At 50.5% G+C, this 27,321-nt stretch overlaps 2 protein-coding genes and 2 long non-coding RNA genes across 5 annotated transcripts in view; all 4 read left to right on the top strand.

Moving 5' to 3' along the window:
* Positions 1-27,321, top strand: part of LOC105760508 (uncharacterized) — a 483,916-nt gene that overhangs the window by 320,869 nt on the left and 135,726 nt on the right. The window lies entirely within an intron of this gene.
* LOC140680268 (serine/threonine-protein kinase pim-1-like) lies at positions 76-2,528 on the top strand (the record flags this gene model as incomplete). The annotated part of the gene is made up of 5 exons (XM_072920686.1): positions 76-549; positions 715-765; positions 969-1,335; positions 1,986-2,165; positions 2,422-2,528. Coding segments are annotated over 5 exons (1,179 nt in total), but the record flags the coding sequence as incomplete, so codon positions are not given.
* LOC116807137 (uncharacterized) lies at positions 4,222-6,976 on the top strand. The gene is made up of 2 exons (XR_012052490.1): positions 4,222-4,405; positions 4,832-6,976. It is a non-coding gene; the product is annotated as an uncharacterized lncRNA (long non-coding RNA).
* Positions 7,161-10,380, top strand: LOC140681274 (uncharacterized). Of its 2 annotated transcripts, XR_012052486.1 has the most exons (3): positions 7,161-7,978; positions 8,598-8,736; positions 8,882-10,380. It is a non-coding gene; the product is annotated as an uncharacterized lncRNA (long non-coding RNA). The 2 variants fall into 2 exon arrangements; XR_012052485.1 differs by lacking the exon at positions 7,161-7,978 and having other exon boundaries at positions 8,477-8,736.

The following is a 27,321-nucleotide window of genomic DNA, read 5'->3' as shown; positions in this document are numbered from 1 at the left end:
GGCCGGGCCATGCCCCCGGCCCGCCCCCGGCCCCGGGCGGGGCTGCCCCGTCCCCGCCCCCGCCCGCCCCGCCGCGGTCTCGCCTCCGCCCGGCTCTGGGCGTGCTGGCGGTGGCGCTGCTGGGCGGGCATCAGTGCCTGGGGCTGGGGCATCGCCGCCCTTTGGCTCCGCCTGGCCCGAGCCCGGCCCCGGCCCCGGCCCCGGCCCCGGCTCCTCCCGGGCCCCGCGGAGGACACACGCGGCACGGCCGCTGCCGCCTCCGCCGCGGCTTCCCCGGCCCGAGCTCCGCCGCTGCTCAGCAGCGCAGCCGCCGGCCCCGAGCCTCCCGTGTCCCGTTCCCGAGACCGAAGGCCTGGGGATGGCCGGCCCGAGGCGGTTGAGGGGCGCTCGGGGGCCGCTCCTGGCCCCGGGCCGAGCGCTGACAGCCGCGTCCCGCCCGCAGGGAAGGCGCAGGAGGCGCTGCAGCAGCGCTACCGAGTGGGTTCGCTGCTGGGGCGCGGCGGCTTCGGCAGCGTCTTCGCAGCCACGCGGCTCTCGGACGGTGCCCCGGTGAGCGGCGGGGCCGGCGGCGGGCGCAGGAGGAAGAGGCGCAGGAGGAGGAGGAGGAGGAGGAAGAGAAGGAGGAGGAGAAGGAGGAGGAGGAGGAGGGAGGAGGAGGATGGGGCTCGGCAGGGCGGGCAGCGAGCTGAACCCGGTGGTGCGTTTGGCTTGCAGGTGGCCATCAAAAGGGTGCCACGGAACCGCGTCCGGCACTGGGACGAGCTGGTGAGTGAGCGGGGCCAGCGGGAACAGCCGGGCCGTGCCGGGCGGGGATGAGGCGAGGCCCGGCATGGGGGAAGCCACCAGGACCCCTCGATGGGGAGCGGGCATGGGGCCAGCGCAGAGTGCAGAGCATCCCGGCTGGCTGAGGGGTTCCCCAGCCCTGGCAGGACATCAGTCCCACTGGTGGCACCGTGCTCCTCCCGCAGCCCGACGGCACCAGCGCACCCCTGGAGATCGTGCTGCTGGACAAGGTGTCCACTGGCTTCCCTGGTGTGGTCCAGCTGCTGGAGTGGCTTGAGCTCCCCAACAACATCGTGATGGTGCTGGAGCGGCCGGAGCGGTCTCAGGACCTCCTGCATTTCATTCGGGCACGGAGGTTCCTGTCTGAAGAGGTGGCACGGCAGCTGTTCCGCCAGGTGCTGGAGGCCGTGCGGCACTGCACCAGCCAAGGGGTCCTGCACCGCGACATCAAACCAGAGAACATCCTGGTTGACCTGGCCACTGGCCAGGCAAAATTGATCGACTTTGGCTGCGGCACCTACCTGCAAGACACAGCCTACACTCACTTTGCAGGTGAGCCCGGGCAGGGGTGTGCTCCCGGTCCCGCCATCTCATGGCCCAACATCTCACAGGCCAAGCTGGGTGTGGCAGCGAGGATTCTCCCTTTTGCTGCCAGTCAGGGTACTGAGCCTTCCCCTGAGTTGCTTTTGAGCGGGGCTGGGTGGGGAGGCATCTTCCAGCCCCACTGGCAGCCTTTGCCCACCACTCTGCCTGGGGCTGGGGTTGGAGCAGCAGCAGCCAGCCCGACAAAAGCACCCGTGGGTGGGGGTAGCATAGGAGGGAGCCAGAACCAGTGCACCAGCCAGTTTGGTGTGCAGGTGAGAGGAAGGGCTTGGGCTGCTCCACTCACCTTGTTTGCCTTGGCTTCATAATATTTTTAGGGCACTGCAGGCAGGGAGGATAAGGAGATGATTTTTCCCCCAGCCCTGAGTGGGTTTTTGCTTTGCATGTCACGGTCAGGCCTTGCCGGGGCTTCTGCTGCCCTCTTCCAACACCAGTGGCTTCTTGTCCAGCCCTGAGTTTGTACACAAGTCCCAGGTGCTGGCGAGAGTGCAGCAGTCGCCCCATGTGCCACTGGGGCAGCCCCTGCACGCCCAGGGATGCTGGGGCCAGGCTCTGGAAGCAGCAGCATCCCCCTGATGAACTCCATCTGTATTCCACAGGAACACTGTCATACAGCCCCCCAGAATGGACCCACTTGGGCTGGTACCATGGCGAGGCAGCAACGATCTGGTCCCTGGGCATCCTGCTGCACCAGATGGTCTGCGGGCAGCACCCTTTCAGGAGGGGCCGGAAGATCAGCTGGGACCATCAGCTCTCGCTGCCACAGCGGCTCTCTCCAGGTGGATCCTCATCTCTGGCCACGGGGGAATACCAGTGCTGGGAGACAGCAGCAGCTTGTGAGCATCTCGCTCTGGCAGCCGCTGAGGAGGTGCCACATGTCCTGCTCTCCTGCTCTCCTCCACAACAGGGAATTGATGGGAAAGTTTAGGCACAGCTCTGAGCACAAAAGCAGCATGGCCTGGGCATGGGATGAGTGGGGCAAAGCAGACAGGAGCCTTCTCTAGCTGACCGGTGGTTTCTGGTTTCTCTGCCCAGAGTGCCAAGATCTTATCAGGTGGTGTTTATCCATGCACTTCTTGGACAGACCTTCATTAGAAGACCTGTTCTATGATCCTTGGATACAGGATATTCACCTGCCATAGAAAAAGGGAGAGAGCCACATGCACACTTTGCTCCAGGGCCCTGGTAAGTTACAGGTCCACACATGCCCTGGCAATCAGAAGCAAGGAAACCCAGACTTTTTTCCCTGCCTGTATCAATGCACTGGGATTGTTGGGTGGGAACACTCAGCCTTGTGCTGCAGCTGAGCTGCTCTGCCCAGCACTGGTGGCTGCCATCCGAGCTGGTTTTGCTTGTCCTGCTTCCCTGACAGCTGGGGCCCTGGGCAGAACCCTGACAGCCTGGTCTGACCCCCAGGGAAGGAGAAGGAGCCCCTGGAGAAGCTGTACCAGGTGGGGCTGCTGCTGCTGCTGGAGACAGCGACGACAACATCAAGGATGACAACCTCTTCCTCAACCTGGCCACTGGCAGCTGAAGATGATGGACTTGTGGCACCGTCTTCAAAGCCAGGCTCCACAGCGAATTCGCAGATGAGTCCACAGCCGGGGAAATGCTCCCAGATTTGGGCATTGCTCAGACTGGCTGGGAACAAAAGTTTCTCCCTTTGCTGGGGCAGATGCAACTTCAGTCGGCTGCCCAGCTGCTTTTTGGCAGGGCTGGGGGCAGGGGCTGGGGTGGATACAAAATGGGAGTGGGCTCCTGGCCCCGCCAACAGCCCCCAGCACCCAGCATGGCCTGGGCTGAGGCTGGGGCTGGGGCTGGGGCAGCCAGCCCGGCACAGAGAAACCCCCATGGCGGGAGCAGAGGTGGGACTCCAGAACCTGTGCAGGGGCTGCTTTGCTTTGCAGGCAAGGAAGGGCTTGGGCTGCTCCACTGCCCTTGTTTGCTTTGGGATCACCGTTATTTTGGGGGGCAGTGCAGGAGGGAAAGAGAGAAAGTGTGGCCTTCTCTCCCCCATGGGTGGGATTTTCCCTAGCATGTAGGGGTTGGGCCTTCCCCAGACCTCTGACAGAGATAAGAGTTTTTTTCTTGTTTCCCCTTGTCTCTAATCTCTTTTCAACAGTTTGTTGTTTGTTTTTCTAGAGGAAGCGTTCTATGTAAGGTCCAGTCGGGATTGGGAAGTGCCTGGGAGCAGCTGCAGCGTGGATGGGCCGTGCCCTTGGAGAAGGCTGAGGACATCGTTTGGGACCAGCTTTTCTCCCAGCGGAGGATGGCGTGAGGTGAGTCCCCGTCTGCTTGGCATGGTGGGATCAGAGCTTTTGGGAGACAGCAACAAGCACAAGGAGGCTCCTGCTCTGGGCAGCTGCTGAGGGCTGGATGTGCTGTGGCTGGCTGCAGGCTGGGAATGTCCTGCCCTCCTGCTCTGCTCCCAAAGGCAGCAGTGATGGGCAGCTCTGGGCACAGCTCTGGGCACAGCCAGCATGGCCTGGGCTCTGTGGGCAGCTGGGACAAGGGGACAGCAGCCTTCAGCTGACGGGGCTTTCTGGTTTCTCTCCTTGCAGCCGGGCTCTGCGGGTGCTGAGGCTGCTCTGGGCTCTGCCAGGGCTCTGCTGGGCTCTGCCCCGGGCACAGCTGGGCTGGCTCTGCCCTCACATTGCTCTGACAGCTTTGCATCAGACGAGCCCGTTGGAGCACAGTGCCTGAGCTTTCTGCTTTGGCAGGTGAGTGAGACTCCCCTGCAGGCCAGGAGATTGCAGCTGGGGACACACATCCAATTGGCAAGGACCCAAACTCTCCATAGTCCCAGCTGAACCCCTGGATCTCCGCAGGAACGCCTGGATCTCCACTATTCATTCTTCATTTCTTTTTGGCTGGAAGTGTGCAGTTGCACTTTCTTCCTCCTCTAGAAGTGCCACGAGTGGGCCAAAGCTGGCAAGTGAGCCGTGTTCCTGAGGCAGTGCAGTCTGCAGCTGATGGATGGAGAATTGCCCTTCCCACTTCCAAAGCAGAGCAAAAAGCCGTAAGTGGGATTTTTCATCCGTAAGAAACCCCTGACAATTTCAGAGGGAATGTGCAGCTCATTCCCAGAGTGAGAAGGAAGGTCATCTTCTAAAGGATTTGGGGTTTGACAGAGTTGAGATTCCCAGTCCTGCCTGGAGTTGGAAGGGCCCCAATCAATTTCCTATTGCTTTGACGACAATTTAAAATAACAATGTTGGAAACAAACCACAAAAACTTTAAAAAAGGCTGCTGAGGTCAGTAAGATGGATCCATGCCATCAGCACATTTACAATGTAAATAACTGAGTTCTCTTTTTAAAAAGATCATTTATTTTTTAATGCAAAGTTACAGAAGTTGTTTCACTAACACTTGGATTTTATTTGTATCTTTTGCAATTAATCTAATTGTATTTTTTTTCTTTTTCCTTTTTTTTTTTTTTAAGCAGAGGTCCTGGCCCTCTTCCAGCCAAAAGGGAAAGGGCCCCACCAAGCCTTGTTACCCACAGACAACATGGTAAAGCTGAACACTAAAGGACCTTGGGGGCATTATTCTGGAATTAAAAAGTTGCCAGCTCCATGGACAAACGAATTATTGTTCCTAACCTGAATGACATTGAGCAAAAAGAATGAAGAACGGTGTCACTAAAGTACTACTGACGTTTGCCAAAACACCTCCAGAGTTTCACCAAGGGATCAGTCATCAAAATGTTTTGAAAATTTAAAGACCAAGGTAGCCAAAGCACACAGTGTCACTAATTGCTGGGTATGTTCTCAGCTGAAGTTGGGAGGAATGGGGTTCCCTTGGAGGGCCCACCCTGTGGGGTGGCCAGAACTCTGTCAATGGGCTCTGCCTCGTAACGGAGTCAATGAAGGGACAGTTAGAGAAACCTGTGCTGTGGGACACGGGAATACAACGATCCGTGTGACAGGATTCACTCAGATTTCCCGTCTGGAGAAACCAAACCCTGTTACAGTTATACAGGCTACAGTGTCAGAAGATTTCTGTGCTTTACCATCACTCCCAATGTCAGTAGAACTTGGGGTGCTGCAGCTGGTCAGTGTCAGTGTCACACCGCTCCCAGCTGCAGGGCCCCCATTTAGGGTCCTTCAGCAACGACCACACGGAAGACTTAGGGCCCAGAGAACATTTTCCACCCAAAGAGTGCCTTGGGTTTCCGAAAGCAAAGGATTCTGGTTCACCCTGTGCCCCATGTGCGCTGCCCCATCCCGTGGAGTTGACATGAATGAGCTGAATGGATTATTAGAAGAGGTAGTAAATTATACTCTTAAAATGTCCAATAGGGCATTGGATTATTAGAAGAGGTAGTAAATGATACTGTTAAAATGTCCAATAGCACATCCTATGAACTCCAACAAATGGGGACTCCAGAGAACCGCATGGACTTGGATTATCTGCTTGCTGGCCAAGGAGGAACCTGGGCTATCAGGGGACGGGGATGTTGCACTGCTAGCAGTGATGGGTTTGAAGGCCAACAGCCAGGAATCACCTTGACAGAAAGAACAGTAGAAGAGTGGCAGAAGAAAATTCTTCTTGGTGGGATTGGCTTCATGGCTGCCAAATTAGAGGCTGCTGTGAAATGCATTGGTGGCAGGGCCTGTCATCATTGCAGTGTGTGCACTTGGTGAGTTGCTGTGACACTTTGTGCTGGGAAGTGGAGTATTGAGACCTTTCTTAAAAGAGACAGTCTCAAGAAAAGAGAGGCATTTGATAAATAACAGAGAATAGCAACTATTTAGGCATGTTTTAAAAGGAACGTGAATAGCTCTGAGTAATGAACTTAAACTGCACTTAATTGTAGAACAAGAGGAGATGCCTTTATGCCTAATACCTAAATCTAAGCTGTGTTACTGAAAGAATTGTTACAAAGGTTGTAGTTGATTGTAGGTCTCAGGACCGATCAAAGTACCAAGGCCTGAACAGGTTGTGATCAAGTCCTGAACAGGCCCTGAGGCAAAGCTCACCTCTAGATGAACCTTCCAAGCAAATGTTGTATTTGTATCCACTCATTAAGGAAGCATGATTAATAACACGATCAATGCATGTGTTCCTTGATAAAACATGGATTTATCTTTCTGTATTTAGAAACAGACAAGGCCCCATCTGCCTTGTTTGGGGGTGAAGGATCAAAGTCAACTCCCTTGGTTCCTCCTTCAGCCCTGGCCAGGCTTTGGGAGAAAGCAGTCAGGAGAATGAAAGCAGATGTTCTCGCAGTGGCAGTGATGCCAGCTTGTTTGTTTAACAGTGTAAAAGCTGGGTCCTCTCACAGCTTTGGGCTTGGAGCCTCATTGCTTGCAGAGGTGGAGGCACCTGCAGGAATTCCCAGTGTCTGGGAGTGGCTCTCCAGTCCTTGGCTTCCCCCAGCTGATGTGTGGCTGTGGATGATGGTAAAGCCTGAGGCTAACTGGTGATGGATCTTTCCTTAATCACTCCAGGCAATCTCTGGTAGCAATGACTGGATGCATTGCTGAGCTTCTTTTGTAATGCTTTGCTAATGATGATGTGCTTTGCTGAGCTTATCCTTTTGTAATTCTTTGCAGCTGTGCATGATATAAATGACACAATTCCTTCAGTTGGTGTCTGTGTCTTTGGTGCTGACCCTGCCCACTGGTGAAACAGGGCCCCCTCCAGCCTAGAGTGTTACCTAGGAAGAGAAAAGCCATCACTCCAAATGTCCCCCCTTCCTCCTTGTTCCCCCCACTTTATACCCTGAGCATGATGCCCTATGGTCTGGGGTATCCCCAGGGTCAGTGGGGGTCACCTGTCCTGGCTGTGTCCCCTCCCAAGCTCCCCCGCAGCCCCAGCCCCTCTCCAGCGTGGCCAGAGGAGGGGCAGGCCAGGCTTTGGCTCAGTGGGAGCTCAGCAAGAACAAAAGCATCTCTGTGTGCCCAGCCCTGTGCTCAGCACCCGGCCCAGCAGCAGCTCTCAGTGAATGCTTGTGAATGGAGTCCTCCCTCCTTTGTCCAGGTGGTTTCAACATTGTGTTGCAATCCCTGTCGCTGGCTTGTGTGTTTTTAAAAACTTCTTAGAAGAGTATCTTAACAGTACATAACGATAAAATATATGACAATTTTATTTGCACAAATTGTCATATCCATATAGCAGCATCTTTTAATAATTTTGACTATGTTTAAATGAGATCACCAAGAGAGACTATAGCTCTGCACAGACATGTGCAGGCATGCCTAGGAATTTGGCTTGCCTGCAGTTTATCTGTCCCAGTTAAAGGCAGATGCAGCCTTTTGCTTCCATGGACATTGATGAGCTGGTAGATGTGCTAACAGGGAGAGAGCTCACACAGAACAACTGGTCCTGATCTAATCACACACATTCTTACAGTGCTGTTTGGCTCCAACTTGCCCAACTGCAGGAATATTTTCAGTTTTCCTTCCTACCTCCTTGGACAGGGATCACCCAAGTTTGGGTAATCAAGCCGTTTGCAGTTTGCCACTTCTCCCCAGTCTGTGGCTAAAGAGGGGAATTACAGGATGGGAAAAGTGGCTTAGGCTGCAATTCTGCTTTGCAGATGAGAAGGAGCTTCCCTGGAGTACCTGCAAACATACTGGGAATGCTGGTGAGTGGCTCAGAAAGCCCGGCAGGTACTGAAGCCTCCCTCCCTCCCTCCCTCCCTTCCTTCCTTCCTCCCTTTCTCCCTTTCTCCCTCCCTTCCTTCCTTCCTCCCTCCCTCCCTCCCTCCCTCCCTCCCTCCCTCCCTCCCTCCCTTCCTTTCTCCCTTCCTCCCTTCCTCCCTTCCTCCCTTCCTTCCTTCCTTCCTTCCTTCCTTCCTTCCTTCCTTCCTTCCTTCCTTCCTTCCTTCCTTCCTTCCTTCCTTCCTTCCTTCCTTCCTTCCTTCCTTCCTTCCTTCCTTCCTTCCTTCCTTCCCTTTCCCTTTCCCTTTCCCTTTCCCTTTCCCTTTCCCTTTCCCTTTCCCTTTCCCTTTCCCTTTCCCTTTCCCTTTCCCTTTCCCTTTCCCTTTCCCTTTCCCTTTCCCTTTCCCTTTCCCTTTCCCTTTCCCTTTCCCTTTCCCTTTCCCTTTCCCTTTCCCTTTCCCTTTCCCTTTCTCTTTCTCTTTCCCTTTCTCATTCTCTTTCCTTCCCTTCCCTTTCTTTCCTTCTTTCCTTCCTTCTTTCCCCAGATAAAACTCACTTTCAGATCTGATCATCTTTTATTCCTTTCCTCCTTCTCCCTTCTAGACTCTTTACAGTTTGTCCCTAGACATCTTGTTGAAAAGCTTCAGAAAAACAGGAGTGGTATCACAGGCAGAGGATGGGGATCAGCCTCTGAGTCTTGCCTACCCTCTTCTACCGCTTTTCTCCTTTCCTACAGCCCAAAGTGAGAATTCTAATTTTTGGCAACAGTATCTCGTTGATTTCTATAGTCTGACATTTTCCTTATCCCTTAATTCTTTGCCTGAGTTCTGCTGCTGCACCACACAAGCTCCCTTTATCGCTGAGCATTCTCCACTTGTCTCTATCAGATGTCAAGCTATTGATTCGGAGGTGATGTCAAGGTCATTTGGGATTCTGACACTTTCCTTGAGAGTTCTCCTTGGGAATGCTTGGAGATTTTGGTGACTTTTGGCCAGACACAAATGTCCTAGTTATGTTCTATTTCCTCTTGACAGCTGTACCAGGGAACAATGTTTTAATGGGAATAATTTTAATATTTAATATGTCGGTCCCTGAATAAAGAATGTTCAAGACTGAGAAATTCTAAACACTATCATACTTAATGCAATCTTTATCCTACCCTATCTCTTCTTTCTCTTGGATTTTGAAGAAGATCAAAGGAATGATTTATTCACAGTCTTTGTAAGTGAGCGCTAGCAGTTATGTTCAATGTGCTAATCATGTGCAGCGGCAAAGCAGAAATGGAAACTGGACTATCTGCAAATGTTTCCTCTTTTTTCCCCCATGCCTTCTGATTACTCTGTGGATGCAGCATCCCACAAAATATGTGAAGTTTACATAGAGAGCAACAGACAGAACAAGTTTCAACAAGAATTCCTTTCTTCCTGGCTGAAGTGTACAAACCCAGCAACTGTGCTCCCAACACAAGCTGCAGTTTCCATGCCTCCTGTACATGTGCTTGTGTTTTTGTGGGGCTTTTCAAAACAAACTGGGCTGAATCACACTGCAGGAGCTTCCCAGGCTGTGTCCTTGGCCAAGCCTGGAACAGCAGACTCACACCAAAACCTCTTGCCTGCAGGCAGGTAGGGACAGCAATTGTTTACTCACTTGCAGGAATCACGAGGGGGTTTTCCCTTCACTTTATAGTCCCATATGGTGATGCTTCTCCTGTTGGGCACTCTCAGCCTCTTCTCATGCACCCAAACTGCCTCCAGGAGCGCATCCTCCATCCTCTGACCCACCCCAGCCACCTTTGGGCATGAGATCCTGCTCACTCCCACTCCTGTTCCCTTCTCTGGAGCCACACTCATCCTGCCTATCACACCGTCCTGCACTTCCACCTAATTTTGTATCCCGACTTTTAATTATGGCAGGTGGGCCAGAATTTCTACACGAGAGACAGAAGAAGTGACCCAAGAGATCTCCAAGAGACACAAAAAGTGTGTCTTGCTCTGACAGTCAGCTGAAGGATTTGCCCTCCCAGTGCCTGCATTTCCCAGAACACACCCCAGCCTCTCCAGGCAGTGATTTTCCCACATCCCAAACCCCTCACTGTCCATTTCCAGCCCTCCCAGGAATGAGGTCCTCGTGGCACTCGTACCCCAGGTACCAAGACAGACAAAACCAGCCAGCATAGACAGGTTTGGTTTCGTTCCAAGGGGTAATTTCTGTTCTTTTTCTAACATCTACATCTCCAAGGATTTAATCTATACTCCTGTGGGTCTCAGATTCAGTCAAAGAGAGAAATGGAGAGTTTCTAGCCAGGCAGAAGCCTGGGAAAGAGTTGGGAAAGAATGTAAATAAAAGAGCGGTGTATTTTGAATAAACCGGAGTTTTACTCTCAGCAGTCTTCTGAGTCAGTCTTCTCATTCCCGTCCTGCCTCGACAGCGACATACTCCTGAAGCAACTGATGACCACACAAAACGTTCATTTTACAGGAGGTCCCACTCTGCCCTTGGAATTCCTTGGAAAAAATCCACCCTCACCCAAACCTGGTCTTCCTCCTCCAGTCAGTTTTTCTTTAGTTCAAAAAAAAAGGTTATTTTATGGAGCCCTGGACAACTGCAGGTGAAAATACTGCAGAGATGGCATCTATTAAAAAAAATGTTGTTAATATTTGAAGGACCATAAACACAAAAAAAAAAAAAAAAAAAAAAGAGAAAAAACACCCCAGTTGTTCCAGTTTTCCATCAAACTGTGAGCAGCATCCTGCACCTGTGGGTACAGACCAACCTTCATTATGACAACTCTGTGAAAGTGCATTCGGGTCATTTTGTAATAGCTGTGTCACAGTTACATTATCAACAAGTACAAGCAGAAATGGATTTTTACAGCCTGGAGATTAAATTACATGCCCTCCCCTTGCCACCTCTCTCATGAAAATCCCTGTTACAAACAGCAGGTGCCTTAGAACACAAATCAAGGTGGTGTTTAGTCTGGTCTGTTGACAAATACTACCCAAATATCAACCCCAAACCTCAGCGGGCAGCAGAGGGAGGTCATCTCCCTGTCAAGGAAAAGCAGGCAGTGAATTGCAGCCAGCTTTGAACACAGCTGCTCTCAGGAAATATTCCCGGGATCAGCCCTCCTGACCCTTTGTTATCTCACCCGCCCACATCTTATCTGGGACTCTGCACTCCCACATTTACATGCAGCATTCCAAGTCACTCCTCCCAAACCAGCTCCTTATCAGCCCTGTCCTGGCTCACAGGTGGCTCTGCTGTCCTTTATGTCCCTCCCCGCTCTGGGGGTGCCACCACAGCCGGGCTCCACCTGAGGAGAGGCTCAGGATAAAGCAGAGGGGTGATGGTGACAAGGCCCAAGTGCTGGGAGGTCACGGCCAGCACCTGCTGATGGCACAGAGAGGGATCCTTCCCTTCAGCTCACCCAGGAACTTTCCATCCCCAGCCCAGAGAGGGAGCAAGGACAGTCACGAGCCATCTGTGACCCGGCAAGTGACGGCCTCGGTGACACCACTGGAGAATGTGGCAAAATGATTTCCTGCTGAATGAAACCCAGAGAGAGCTCGGGAACACCTTCACCCGGGGGTCACCCAAAAAACTCATGTGGGGGGGATGAATCCCAGAATCCCGGAGCGGGGCAGGGCTAAGGGAGCACAGAGGCTCAGCTGGTGCCACCCCAGGGCCATCCCGAGCACAGGGCACAGCGGGGTGTGCACAGGGCTCTGGAATATCCCCAGCCAGGGAGGACCCACAGCCTCTCTGGGCTCTGCTCCAGTGCCCACAGGGAAGTTCTGCCTCCTGGGCAGGGAATTGCCGGGCTCAGCCCTGCCCGGGGCTCTGGGGCCATTGCTGGGCCTGTAGCAGGGCCTGGGGCTGCTCTGCCCTCCTGCACACAGGGACGGACAGGGATGGACAGGGACACTCAGGGACACCCGGGGACACTCAGGGTCACAACAGTGTCACCCAGGCCTGAGGGCCCCTCTCAGCATCTCCTCAGCCCCAGCTCCCTCAGCCTTTCCTGCTCCAGGCCCTTCCTCAGCTCCACAGCTCCCCAGGAGCTCCCTGGCCCTGCTGTCCCAAGGAGCTGGACAAGCACTCCAGCTCTGCCTCCCAGGGCTGACAATGTTTATTTTTAATTCTCAGTGAAGACAACAACCTAGATCCCAGCTGATCCCACCCACCGCACATGGAGCCACTCCTGCCTTCTCTCCTTCCTCAGAGGACAAAAACCCCAGAAATGCTCTTGGCTCCCTTCTCCCAGAGGCCCTGGGGTGGTCAATAGCAATAAAAATATGCCTGCAGAGCTTTCACCCTCAAAGCTTGATTTTCCAGGCACTCTCCTGCAGTTCCTCTGTAATGGCATTTTTTAATGGCCTGGCCAAAGGAACCTAATCTTGCAATTACTCCATTTAAAGCCATGTAATGGGTGAGCAGCTTCCTGGGATATGGGAAAGGAGAAGTGTGGTACAATTGTATTAAAGTGGGAAAATGGAGTAACTACTCACACTAAAAAGGATGAGGAATGAAAAGCAGCATGGTGTGAATTATAGAGAAAGGAATGGGTTTATGACATGCAGCTGAAGGTCTGGCAGCTTTTGAGAGTCACCATTCCCCTCCTGTCCCTTTCACTTGCCATCAGGACAAAAAAAGAGGAAAAGGAGGGAGTTGGGAGCATCAAATCCACAGGGCTTGCAAAGGGGATCAATTGGGTTTGAGGACAGAGTGAGCAGGGCAAGGGCAAGGCACCTCCAGGGAGATTCTCCTGCTGCATGGCAGCATTCCCAGGAGAAGCTGGCAGCACAAGGCCCTAAAGATGGGGAACAGCTGAGCAACCCCAATTCCCAGGACTGAGATCTCCCTGATCCCTGACTTCACAGCATGAAAAAGGAGACTGGGGATATTTTAAAAAAATTCATTATTAAGGATATTGCTTGAAAAACAACCAGGGTGATCCTCAGCAGTGCAGGAGGGATGGCAGGAGGGATGAATTCCTGAGGGGAAGGGCTCCTCACTCCAGCTTGCAAAAGCCAAAAGTCAAATCTCCCAGGCTCTGGAATTCAGGAACAATGGGGAAATGGGGATGCCTGGCCCGTCCTGCTCAGTTTGGGACCCTCGTGTCCCCATGGCCCAGTGCCGTCACCACCACCCACCCCAACATTCCATCCAAGGGAGCTCTCCCACGTCAACCTGGGGGCCCAGCACCACGATGCTCTTCCATATCCCATCCAAAGGCCTCACTGCGCGCTCCGCAGGTCCATGAGGGCACGCTCCAGGCTCCGGGACAGGAGGGGGAAGCGCTTTGGGAAGAGCGTCCGCTTCAGGTCCTCCTGGCGCGTGCTTCTGCCCTTCTTCCTCTTCATGGCGAGGCACCGCCGGCGGCTCCGGAGGGCTCACCCAGCCTTGCCGTGGTGCACATGGCCCAGAGCGCCCCAGCTGCGCTCTCAGCACCAAGGTGAGTGCAGGGCTTCCCAGCGCCCAGCCCAGGCGGGTGGGGACCTTTAGGGTGGAAGGGCTGCAAAGGAGGGAGAGAGGTTTTCAGGGCAGTAGGGCGGGTCGGCAGCACCTCGGAGATCACTCTTCACTGTGCTGCTGGGTGGACTTGGCACTGAAGTAGCTGATGAAAGCCACGTTTTCCAGCCTGCCTGCAGCTCTGAGGGGCACAGAGGTGTAATGGCATCTCCCACCAATGCACTCCCCATCCTGATGTCCCCTGCCAGCCTGGTGGCACCTCCTGGATGCTCTGGGGACAGCTGCAGTGCCAGGGTCCTGCAAGCATCAGCCCCGTACGCCCCCTCACCACCAGCCACCCCAGCACAAGGGTGAAATGCCAACACAGACATCCCCCCTAACAGATCCTGGGGAACAGTGTCTCATCAAGACTTGTCTTGGAAAGACAGAGACTGAAAATCTCAACATCTCATCACAGGTGGGAGACAGCAACTGCCATTTATCACTCTTGAGGAGTTGATTGGCATCCTCAGTCACAACTGAATTCTGCGAGTGCACAAGAGAAAAACACCTTCAATTCTTCCCTTCATGTCCCCAAAATGCATGCCCTAGGTTTTGAGGCCTGCTTACTCCGATCAAGCCCTTCTGGATCTCACCAACATGAAGGAACTCTCCTTATGCCTGTCCAGCTGTTCTGTGCAGTACTTCCTGGAGTGACTTCCCAGTGATGCTAACAGCTTTACCTGGCACCCCCAAGCAGTTAAGGTGGAAGACTGCAGCAGCAAGTTCCTTGCCTCCAACCAGCTACAATGGAATGGTTTTCCCATAGGAATTACCCTCAGAGGAATAACCCCAGTCCCTCCAGCCAAACTGCCTCCTTTCCAGGGAAGCCAGAGGCTTGCATGCCTTTAAAAAAAGGAAAAATATCCCCAAATCAAGATAGTATTTCAAGTGGGATTATTGCTCGTTGGCCAAAGAGCTGGAAGTTTAGCTGGAACTTATTAGGCAAGCTTTGCAGAAAGGAGGCTGTAAAGAAGGAGGTGGTGTTGCCCTCGGTGCTGCATCCCACTGCCTGCATCAGTGGTGGCCAAGGGGCCGTGAAACTGGCAGGCAGAGGCAGGTGAAAGAAAAGGCAGCCAGGAAGCAGAGCCCTGATATGCAGGGTCTTCAGCCTCTTTCTTAGGTTTTCCCTGAGAACACCACCTGGGAGAGGCCAGCAGGAGAGGCTGGGAGCCAGCCCGTGCCCTTGCTGAGCAGATTAGCAGCACTGCTGATCATCCCTCCTTGCCACCCCCAGGAAAGAAGTGTGATCCCTGCCTGGCGCAGAAATGGATCCAGCGAGAGGCTCTGAGGCGAAACTCGCTCAAATATTGAACTAGAATAATTTTGCTCGATCTGCCTCTCAGTAAACAGTGACTAATTGCTCTGGCTGGAGTTGCTGTACCTTCTAGATTGGAAGGTGCAGACAGAACAATGATAGTGAAGGCTCCTTACCTGACACTGGCTGTACATTAATCACGAATGTTTGCTACGCAAATCTTGTCATAAAAGCAATTATTGCTGTTCCCATACTGACCTCATGTTTATTTATTACATGAGCTCTTTATTTGAACCTTGTCTGGTCTCTCTTCCCATATAAGCATATTAGTATGTGGCTTCCAAAGGCTCCCAGCTGAGAAATTGTAGAATTATTTGTGGCGTGGAGGGATGGCACACGACACGCTGACTGCAATGCAGAGCTGAGAGGCTCAGCTCTTACACCAGTGGCTCTTCATGCAAAATGTTCTCACCCCAAGGTCCCTTGCTGGGATGAAGGACACTTTCTAACAGCACAGGGCTGCGACTCTGGGTTTGCTCTGACGCTGCAGTATTAACCAATGGTTAATGGAGACTGTCAGCCCGAGGAGCCACAAAATAAAGCTCTGCTTGGGCTTCTTTAGGGTCCGCTCAGTAAAAGTAAAATTTTACACAGTGCTTCGTCCTTGGCTTTGTCCCCTTTGCCTACCTCCAGAATGATGAGTTGCAAATAAATTTAACTGTGCCACCAAGTAAGTTGCAAGTGCGCTTTTGAATGTGGTGGTGTTTGGGTAGCTGGAGGGCTGGGTGTCTTTAAGCACCAAATATTCTCTTGCCAGAGGAGTTTTCTCCATGTGATTTAATGTTGGGCAACACTGGCATCCGGTGGGCAGAGGGTTTCCTCCTTAACAACTTGGGGCAGCTTTTGTCCTATGGCTTCTCAAGATGACCATTAAATGTAATTTCTACATTAATCTGGGCTTTGTTTTCCCCCTTCCTTCAGCTAGGCTGCAAAGCAGGCAGACCAATGTATTGTCTGTTTAGTGTTTTCTTTTAAACACGCCCTGCTATACAGTCTGGGATCTTCTGAAGTCAGCTGCCCCTCCACGCTGATCAGTTTTGTTGCGCAGGGACTCTGCCTGCCTCACACCTCAGGCAAGTCTCTGTTCCTCTCTTGAGCGGGACAGGAAGGGTCTCCATGGTTCCTGCTTCAAACCAAACCCTCCTGTCTGACCTCTTGGGCCCCTTCCTTGTCCACAGACATTATTGGTGCTCTTTTACTAGGGGAAACTGTAGAAAAGCCCCCAGAGTCTGAATGAAATCAAATCCCTCTTACACCCCTCAGCCCTCCCTGCCTCTCTCGCTGTTCTTTCTTCTGCTCTCACCTCTGCTTTCAGCTCTTCCCAATGTACCATCATTTTCTGATGCAATTAATTCTTATTGCTTCCAAATCATTAATAAAGCACCTAATTGTTGCAGCATTTCTGAGACAGAGAGGGCATGATTTATGTTTGGAATGAGATTTGAGCTACTCCAGCCTAGGCCTCAGATCTGGGCCTTGTGAGGCTTTCCAGCCTCTGGCGCAGTTAGAAATTAAGAGCTTGTGGCGCAGTTAGAAATTGTATTAAGGTGTGATGGGAAGCACTGGGCTGTCTGGGTGTGAAGTAGTATAGGTTTATAGTGTGAGGTTTAGGTCACCTTAAGAAAAAGACACACAATGTTCGCTTGCCAATGAATGTGCCTTTGTAAACTGTAAACTGTATAGAAGTGTATATAAGCTGCCATCTCCTCTCGAATAAACAGAGAACGTTGCATTAATCATATTGGTTTGACGTGCGTTCTGTCCTGTCCAGCTTTCCTGTTTCCTGAGGACCCTGGGTTCACGTAATTAACAGCAGGCCTGACAATGAACCTAGCAATGCCACACTGTGTACTTTTGCCCCTCTCCAGCATCACCCTTTCCTTAGGATCTCGGCTGGCTTTCCATCCATTCAACAACTTGCATCTCCCAGTCAATTTGAAATATTCCTCCCCCCTACTCCAGTATTTCTCTTTTATGGTGCAGCTGTAGCTTTTGCTAATTGTTCATTTAATGACTGGGTTTGTTTTTTTTTTTTTTTTTCCCTAAAGCAATATTTTTCTTGAGAAGTTTAATTTAAAGGGGCCATAAATGACTAATAGTAATTAATAAAAATTAAGAAATAATTCTTTAAATGCATATGCTGCCTGGAGCCAAATTCCTAAATCCCTGTTGCTGTTAGATCAGCTTGGGGTTTTATTCTCCCCTGAAGGAGCAGCAGTGCCCAAGACTGTCGGGAATACTCCAAGTGATGGAATAACCCTCCAACAACCCCAGGAAGCTGAGGGCTGGGGGTATGTGGTGGACCATGCCGGCAGCACATAGCTTACTGCTGCTCTCCTCCCTTTCTGACAGGAGGACTGGCTGTGCCAGGGCAAGAGGGGCTTCGGGGACCTGGTGGACAACTTGATCCTCTTGAAAAATACTGCCTTTAACCCGTGGAGAGCCCTGCCACTTCCACAAGACTGTTAGAAAGGGATTACACATTTAAGGGCAAGAGAGTTACATTCAAGTAAAAAGGCAGCAATAAAAGGTTTTTGTGGTTCAGAGCATAAATCAGCCTTTTACTGCTTCTCCTTGCAGTGAGCGCAGCCGCAAGCGCCTGACTCGGGGATTTTTATATCTAGTGGTGAAATATCTGGGGGACAGCAGTGCCAGGGAGCAGGCACAGGACCCTGTGCCTGAGTCAGCACTGCCCAGCCAAGGATGCTGCAGCATCCTGCTGGCTTCAGGAGGGAGGATGAGTGTGATGGCATGGAGTCAGGGACGTGATCCCGTCGTGCAAAACAGGACTTGGAAGTGCACAGAGATGGTTTTGAGGGCCACTTCACAACTGCTTCCCTCTCCTGATGATATTTAACTGCTGGTGGTTTTCTTTTGCCAGTGTGGACTGGCTGAAACTCAGATCCACCACTCCAGCTTATTAAAAGGTCACGTTTTACAAAGTAGCACAGCCACCCTAACCAAATGCGTGCTGGCTAATTGCCTTCGGTGTGAAATTAGGTTTGTGGTTTCTGTGGGATCAAGTGTGGCTTCCTCCTCTCCTCCACAACCTCCTTGGTTGTGTTCCCAGTCGCTGATGAGCATTTGATGTGCAGAAAAGACCTCAGTTTGCAGCCAGAAACACACATTCCAAAGCCCTGGCTTTGCCTACACCCAGGATGGTGCAGAGGCAGGAGGACTGGAGAAGCTGGGACGTAGCAGAGCAGAAAATGCCTCATGGGGCTGAACCTCAGCAGGCAGTTTGGGAGCTGTCAGGCAGGGTAGGTATGAATGCCCTACAGGTAGGGCATTAGGTCAACATGTCACTTTGTTTCCACTGCTCCTTGCAGTGTCAAGGGGGACAGAGCTGGCCACTGGGACACTGACCAGCTCTGGGTCCTCCCTTGCTGGACCAAAGGGTATATGCAGCACAGCAGTAAATTGTTTAGCTGAAAGCATGGGAGAACTTGTGCCTTGCACTGCAGCACCTTATGTCATTTAACAAAGCAGGCGTGTGTCAGCTGTGGTGACAGAGATGCTCCTTGTCAGCTGGGCTGAGCGAGAAGTCCTGGTCCATTAGGAAACACGTGCCAGAGTGCACAAAGCTGGAAGCAGGCATCTCTGCACAGAGTGAGCCACCCTGAAACAAATCCAAACACTTGGTGTGACAGAAATATTCAGTTGGGTCTCCTCTTGCCTGCCAGCACAGCCTCATACGTGACAAGCAGCCAAAAGCCCATGCAAGAAGAAAGCTTGTGCAAGAAAAAATGACTTCTCACCTGCAAACAGCTGAGACCCTTGGAAATACCTACTAGCCCACCTCAAACTGATGTCAGGACAATAATGGGTGCTTCTTTATAGGTGCAAGCTTTTCAGTTCCCACCTGGAGAAGCAGAAGGAAAAATACAGGCTCCATATATGCACAGCCAGGCGAGCAGCTCTTTGGAAGTTCACAGCCTTTGAAGATAGCTGTGGTGAACATCTGTGGGGAGAAAGAGTGGCATGGGGGTGTCTCACCTCCTCCATCTCCTGCAGAGATTCTGTGCTGCGTGGCCCAGATCCCCAGCTCCATGTTTCCAGAAGTGGGACCTACAGTGGGAGCAGTGTGGAGCTCAGCTGTGTTTGCAGCACTTCAGAGATGAGATCATAACCCCAGAGGCAGAGCAGAGTCGAGCTCCAGGTAGGCAGGGAGACGTGAGCTCAGCCACTCACCGGGGACAGTTAATCCAGCATCAGCACTGGGCCCATTGTGGGGTGGTGTAATGCACTAAAATGTTTCTGGAGACCAGCCTTTAGTTACATAAAATACAATTACGAAGCTTGTGTTGTATTGACTGCTTCTGCAATTTTGTCTTTATAAGATATTTTTTCTATCATCTAATTGGGTGGCTTCTTTCAGGTTCCCAGAGTACTCTTCTTTGTGCTTCAGGGGAATTTTTGTTACTCTTTAAACAATAATTCTGAAAAAAACCCCGTTCTGATTTGTAGTAACTCTCACACAAAGGGAAAGCTCCTGTTTTTTCAGCCCACAAGCCATCCAGTTCTCCCACAGCCTTCTTAAATTCCTAGCCACAGAATGGTTTGTGCTGGAAGGGGCCTGAGAGCCCATCTGACCCCAAGCCCACAAACACGGACACCTGCCACCAGATCAGGCTGCCCAGAGCCACGTCCACCATGGCCTGCTTTGACCACACAAGAGGCACCTTGAATCCAGATCTTGTCCCATTATCCATGACACGACCACTTGACCACTAACTGGCTTCAGCACAGTTTGCTGAGCTTTCCCCATTTCAGTGCTTTCCCTCTTCTGCCATAAAACCTGCCCCAAATTCCATCCAACCTTATGAACAGGAATGGTTGCAAGCTTCCCTCCTAAGGTTTTTAAATTAAGACTTAATGAAGACTCGGAATTTAAGGTTAAATGTTATTAATTATGTTTGTACAGTTCGATTTCCTTGGCAAGCATTTGAGATAAAAAACAAAACAAGACAAGCCCCAAACGATATTTGCACATTCTAGAACACCGCAAATCCTTCCTTGAAAATGCACAAGAAATCCCTGTAGAGCACTGGTACACTTTCAGCCAGCCCTCCTGTCCAATTTCCTGGGGAAAAAGAAACCAAAACAAAATGCAAGTTTACAACCTTGTGATTTTAAAAAAAGTGAAATATCTTAAATATTTGTATTTGTCTGTTCTGGCTGCTCAGTGTGCATTATAGCTACATATGCAATTAACTTCTATTCCACACCTCTGCATGGGTGAAGATCTGAAGTACAGATCCCCTTTGCATCTACTATACATCACTTTTAAAGAATTGCCTTTAAAGTATTACATTAGGCTGCTGTTTACCTTCCACTTAGGTCTTTCATTACAAATCCAGCCATTGTCTGGATCAAGTTTTCATTTCTGTAATATTTTTTTCTCGCTGTAGCAATGCCTTGTAAACAGCCTCCTTACATAGGACTATGAGTGAGATGGAAAAGCCAGGGAATATCTTGTGGTATGAGGAAAAAATTGCTGTGCTTACTGCCTTATAAAATGCACTTGATAAATTTGAATAATCTGAATTTTTATTGCAACAGTTTTTAAAATAAAGAGGTACCATTTTCCTCTCTCTTTTTTTTTTTTTTTTTTTTTTTTAATAATGCACCAAAATCTTAATAAACTATTTTGTCTGAACCACAGGGAGAAATGAAAGGCTTTTCTATGTAGTGACTCACTGCATTTTTGAAAACAACTATGTGGCTGCAACTGTTTGCCTTCCTGATATATCTTTCTCCTCTGTTTTTAATAACGAGATCACTGTAGAGCTTTGATGAAGAATGAAATTTCTTTCATTTCCAGATTTGATTTTTTGACAGAAATATTTACGTGGGTTAGAGAAATGCATCTAAAATGACACAGCTCAAGTCTACCAGGATCAGATTTTTACATACACGAGTTGCAGAAATCTGCCTGCCCATCTTAATTCTCATAATTTATCCCCTTGTGTGTTTTTTCCTTCTGTGGATCAGACAATGAATTTTTCCTCTCTTTTTGTGAATAAGCCTCTCTCAGAAATGAGACACATGGCTTTAACTTCTGGGGGAAGCGTTGGCACCTCTGCCAAGGAAAGGGATGTGAATTGATGGGCTGCTCTGCTCTGGAACATTAAGCAGATCACACTCCCACTGCAAAGTGCCATTGTCAACATTAAACCCTCTTGTTAATAGCCCACTGGTTTGGGTTTTTTCTGTTTGTTTTCCTTTTTAAGTGTATCTACAGTTAACTGCAAGGAAAAAACCCAAACTGCAGAACAGTGCCGAGAAGGGTCTCCCTCCTAAATAGCCTCTCAGGTAGCTGCTGTAAGCTCTCCTCTCTCCATAGGTAGGAAGCAGAAGTGTGGCTGTCTTAACCCATCTCCAACACCATTACAGACAGTAGATGATTGTTACGGTGAGCTCCTGGACACCCTTTTGTCCCCCCTTTCCTAGGGCCTCTGTGGCTCTGATCAAGATAACCCCTGGATCCTCCCCCCTGCCCCAATGGGGTTAGCAGGGAGCCAGGAGAGCCCACCCTGTCCAAAACCTATATAGACCCCTGAAACTTCCTGCTCTTCCTCTTTTGCCCCGCTCTCCATGGACACCACAGAATAAAGAGAGCTGTTCCAACACCCTGGGTAAGAGCCTCTTTTGAATACTTTTCCCTCTCATGCTATTTCCTCCCCTCACAGCCCCATATCTCTGAGCTAGTCGGATTCATTCAGGGGGCTGCGTGGAGGGGGGGAAAACCATAGAAATAACAGATGATGTTTTTAAAAAATGAATTATTTGCTATGGGATTCAGGAGGAGATTGTGTTTTTTGGTGCTGCTTGACATGCTGACAAGCAGGGGAAAAATGTTGCCCTGTAAACTTGGCTGTCTCTGTTGATTGAGAGATGTCTTATGGAAAGGTACTAGTCAGTGTAAACCCCAGGATACCCAACAAAGAGAGATTTCAATAAATATAGAGAGCCATTAAAGCAGCTCACCCTCTCTTCACAGGCTCAGGTGTAAAGAGAGATGCTACCTATGCATTTCTGTTGATCTCCATGCTAAACAAAGCCACAAGCACATGGAGCAAGTAGCATTTCAGATATCACCATGTTCCTTTCAATTAGCCTGGAAAACCTGTCCAGGGCTGAGCCCTCTCCCACTGAAACTCCAGTTTAGCATCACTGACACAGAGAGACAGATATTCCCTCCATTGTGCATTTGGGGTGGATTTTTTTCCCCCACTATGCAGAACAGGTGAACAACTTTCTTCTTCTTAGGCATTTACAAGACTTTTTAAAGATCAAAGCAACCAAGCAACCAGGTAAAACAAACTGCACCTGCCAGCCCGTTGGACCACTGTAAAATTCAGTGCTGGAAGGGACTTTCTCCAGAACAGTCTCCTGGCCTTCACAAGGCATTCACCTTAGTCTTCCTAATGACCTCTCTGCATGTAGCTCTATTGGCAGAGCAAGGCTTGGGGAGCCATCAAGGGAAGGTGATGGTACAAATGTCCCCACCTTTGTAAATAAAATATCTCACACAATACAGGGCTGCCAATGGTTGGTTTTCTGGCTCTCACACATCTACGCCTCTTTTGGAGGAAGCTGAGAGTGCAAAGGGAGCAGAGCCTGCAATGAATCCATCAGCTCAAAAGCAGGATTCTAAACTGGAGATAATCCTTGTCTTCTCAAAACTTTAACCTAAGGGAGTACAAAAGGAAAAGTAATCATCTCTTGTTGGTCAATCCCTTTGCTCAGTGTTGCAAATATCACAGAAAGAGAGGCCATCAGCACGGTTTGCTTTAGATCAGGAATAACTCCTGTTCCAGCCATTGCTGGGGGCTGTTAAGGCCTTCAGGTTTTTGATGGATTGAGGAAAGCCTTGACAATGCAGACAACTGCAGTGAAATAAGAGGCTGGCTCAAACATTAATGACCCACTGATTCTATGTGAGACAAAGAGATGATTGCACTGTCTGCCTTGGCAAGACCTCTCCCTTCACCGCCCTTGGTAGGCATCCCTTCAGTGACTGCAAGGGGCAGAGCTGGTCCCTCAAAGTTTTCTTCCTTCCCCCCTACTCCCAACTCCCGTCCTTGTCATAAAGAGTAGGAATCAAAAACAAGCCTGTGGCTTTGCTAGCATAGCAGAAGAAAAATCAATCTCCTTGTTGACCTGGTGAAAGAAAGGTGGAGTACCTGAAGTTCAGTTTTCCCATCTCCAGATGCCGCTTACACTGATAGGCAAACTTTCACAGAAGAAGGAGAGTAATCTGCAAGTGCTCTGCCGTAGTGTGGATTCATCTGTCCAAAAGCATCAGATAAAGGTGAAGGCAGCTCACTTCCACACTCACTCCCTAGTTTGCATCTAGAGAAAGTTTTGAAATTTGGGAAAGAAAAGAAGATTATTTGCAACCATGAAAAATGAGATAAAACAAAGCAGTGTAGGGAAAGGGAAACTGAGCAAAGCAAAAAAAACTGGCACATTTTTACCTGTTGATGTTGCTGTCACCAATGGGGCTTTTTATTCTCTTCAAGCCAGGGAAAACCTGAGGTGTAACCTCTCCTCCAGGGCTCGATATCCAGAGGAGTCACCTCAGGGAGCACGTGGCAGAGGTGGCCGTGATGCTGAGCTTTGGCTGGGAGTCCTCTCAGGAACACGACGGGTGTGGTGAGGCATCTCGGAGCTCTTGGCTGCATCAGCTGCCCACCTGTGATTGCAGGGATGCTCAATTGGCAAAGAGTCACCCTTCCAGCGGTGGGATCCTGGATCATCCTTCCCACTGAGACTTCCATTGGCACGGCTCTTCCATTGGCACATCTGCGCTCAGCTGGGACTACTCTGCTCACCCAGGGCTGCTGGTAAAGGATCAAGAGCAGCCTGGCCAGGTCTTTCTCCAGCTCCCTCTGTGCTCTTGGGGAAGGTAGAACCTTCCACAGGAAAGCAACTGGTGCCACAAGGAGTGGGTGGCAGCAGGCAGCTCTGGGGAAGCCCCTCAGGAATGCTGTATCCTGAGGGAACACTGTTGGCCTTGACCTGTGGGCGCCTGCAAAAGCTTAAAATCAGCTGCCTCAGCTTCCAGGGCCTCTCTTGGCCAACATCCTGACGTGGATGCAGGACGGCTGCCAGGCACTGCTGGGACCCAGCGGGACAGGAGCGGCTGTCTCGTGTCCACGCAGCACCCGTGACACAGCCAGGGCCATCCCGAGAGCAGACAGACGCTCACGGGCCAGCAGAGAGGAGCAAGGAGCCCTGGGCTCCTCTCAGGGTATCTCAGCTGGGCTCGCTCCACAACACGCCCCCATTTGAAGGCTGCTGATGCCCAGCTGCCAGAAATGCCTCCCTTGTGCTCTCCAAGATGCACAGGGAGAGCCAGTGAGCAGGACACCTCGGCAGGCAAACCTTCCAAGCCTTTTCTGAGGCCAGGCACACACCAAGATCAGCCAAGACTCTCCACCACACTGCCTGGCCCACCCAGCCCAGTCTGTGCTGGCCCTGGGCCACAGCAGCTCCCAGCAAGCAGGAGGCAAATGCATATTGCCAAGAGCTGAAACCCAGCAGACAGGGAAGATGTGAAAAGTGAGTGTGTAAAGGCGGTTTGAAAGAGAGGAAGAGAGACAGCTTGGACCCTGGGATGTTGGAAGGAGAAATTTTAGGTGGGAGGAGATGATGGAGTGGCTTTTTGCTGGACTTTTTCTTGGTAGCCACAGACTGAACTGATCTTCTCCTCCAAGAGAGACTGTATTTTCGGAGGATGCTGGTGAGCCAAAGAGACCATGCTTCAGCTGGGAAAAGACAGAAGTTGAGCGAACAAAGAAAAGTTAGGGAGGTTTGTGGTGGTGTCCCCTGTCTTCAGAGAATAAGAGAAGATCTCTGTTCTTGGACCCTCAGCCCCAGGGGGAAATGGGGGGAACTGTGGTCCCAAAAATAAAAAACTGAACTGTTGTTTTTTCCCCTCTTGGCAGGGCATCCTTGAAAGGAAAAATCCTAAAAGCAGTCTGTCCATCCATGCATTGGTGGTGAGAGCACTGTGCATGGAAAGGAGAGGGCCACCATGGCAAACTCTTTCTCTGGGTGGTGCTATGTGTGACATGGAAGCACAGGATGTAGCAGCTGTGTTTCCTGGGGGGGTCTGTGGCACAGGAGGGGCTCCTCTCTTCCTTGATGGACTGAGTATCGATTGTCTGGAGGGTGGACACCTGATTGGAGTCCAGATTGTGTCTCACTGTGGTTTGTTGGGGTTGGGTGGTGAGAGGAGGAATACTTTGGAAGGTTTTAATTTTGAATTTTGTGTGGTCTTTTTATCTTTTTTTTCTTTTATAGTAGTATAGTAGTAGTAGCTTAATAAAGTTTTTTTCCTTGTTATTAAGCTTGGGCCTGCTTTGCTCTGTTCTCGATTGCATTTCGCAGCATTCAATTGAGAGGTTGCATTTTCATGGGGGCACTGGCATTGTGTGCCAGTGTCAAACCATGACAGCCATACTCCTTGATTTCCTTCTCAGGCTTTTCCAGTCCAGGTGTCTCCAACTATGCCAGGGGGCAGTGTCTGGGGTTGACATTCCTTGACGTTTGCGGATGATGATAGTAGATTTTTCTCAATGGTCATTATGGTTTTTGGGTACCTTTTGGGTTATTCCCAGTTTATTGAGATGTTAAGCTCATTTCCCTTCAGTGGTGTAACATCCCTTAAAAAACCCATTAGAATTCCTTTCCCCAAGGCAAAGGCAAACCAAGCCTGACTAGAGAAATGAAAAAAAATTAAACTTGGTAGATTATCCAACACACATGTGCAGTGCAAGCCCCCGGCTGCTGAGTCTCAGGAGAAGGCTGAGGGAAATGCACCCACTACGCCCCCTCTGCGACTCACTCGGCATCTGGTGCAGAAGTTTGGATGTCTGCAGGGGTTGCTTGTCTCCTCTGGGTCTGTTCTTCCTTCCCTCTGGGAGGGCCTTAATGGAAATCAGCTCCATTTCTCCTGCAGACCAGAGTGGCAGGGAGTCACTGCAGGCTGGTGATATTCTGATACAAGGAAACAGGTGTGCATACAAACCAGGCTGTGAAAAGCCAGTGTCCATAAAGGAGCCAGAGGAGCCCTGCAGCTTTGTTTGAATAAAGGGAGAGAGTCCATGGGGACATCTGCTGCTGGGCTTTTCTCTCTCAAAGTTTTGGAGGACACAGCCTCTATTTAAACTCCTGGCCACATGCTGCCCTCTTCCTTTCCCCACTGGCTGAGGTACCAGGCCAGGGGACTGCAGGGACCTTTGTACCCTCTTTTCCTTTTGCAAGGTATTACTTCTGGTCTCCATCCAAACTGTAATAGATAGAATATGAGATGATTGGCTCTTGCAATTAAGGGATGAATATTGTGTGTATCTTAAGAGAAGCTTTATTGATGTAGAGTTATGTTATTGTGATTTGTTGTTTAGATGTTCTCCGTTCTCCCCACAGTCCCCTTCCCCCTTTTATAAATGAAAATTAGTCCAGCCAAATTTAAAATGAAACAATAAAAAGTTATTCAGGATTGAATTCTCTCTGAGCAGGCCAAAAGGAAAAGGACAGCGCTGAGCCCAGGTTCGGCACTGGGTGCGTGACAGGAAGGAGCCTCTCGGCAGAGGTTCCCCTGGACACGCACACCACCCTCCTGGACCCTGCAGCTCTTATAGGAAATTTTCTGCCCGAGGCCAGGATTTCAGTCACCTGCCTTTTCTTTCTATTCAGAGTCCTGTAAAGACGTATATTTGTATTCCACGGACAGATTCAAGCGAGATCTCTTTGGTTGCTCTTGGAGGGTGAAGTTTATTCAGGACGCAGAGAGGCTCTGCCTCGAGCTGCCAGACACAGCACGTGGCTGGGCCTAGGGTGATGGGGGAGGGGAGAGACAGAGAGGGGAGCAGGGACTCCCGGAGGACTCTCCAGGAGGAGAAGGGAAGATCCAAGAGAGCGTCCAGCCCCCCGGAGACCCTTTATCAAAGGGGGCCCCAGGGTGGGCTGGAACAGGACCTGGGCCAATGGGGTCACAGGCACCTGATGGTTCAGGGGAGGGTTACAGGTGTGGGGTGAGCCATACATTCTGGGGGGTGAGATGGAACAGTCCATTTGCTTTTGGACCCCGCTGTAGGTGAGGGTGATTGTCCAGCCAGTGGGGGCATGATATTCATCCTGGCTGTACTATTGTGGTTCTTCTGCTAGACAATCATATTTATCTATCCTTCCCAACATCTCCCCTGTTTTCACTGAACCATTTGAAATACTAAATATTGACTTAACAACTATTTTTTGCACACTTGGAGGTGTACAGGGTATTGTTACTAGAACTATACTTATTACTACTGGAACAGTCAAGCTTATTTTACAGAGTTCCTTTAGCTAAGGTGCAAGGCTCAAACTATTAAGTCAACTGTGTAGCTGAGATGGCCTAATTGTTGTCAAATCACTGATTATAGTAGGGGAGGCATTGTCAGAATTTTTTTGGAAAAGGTCTTATAATTAAACGGGTTGAAAAAGGTT

This window comes from Taeniopygia guttata, chromosome 33, assembly GCF_048771995.1.
Source record: "Taeniopygia guttata chromosome 33, bTaeGut7.mat, whole genome shotgun sequence".
Taxonomy (NCBI): Eukaryota; Metazoa; Chordata; class Aves; order Passeriformes; family Estrildidae; genus Taeniopygia; species Taeniopygia guttata.
This window is presented reverse-complemented; position numbering and strand designations above follow the sequence as displayed.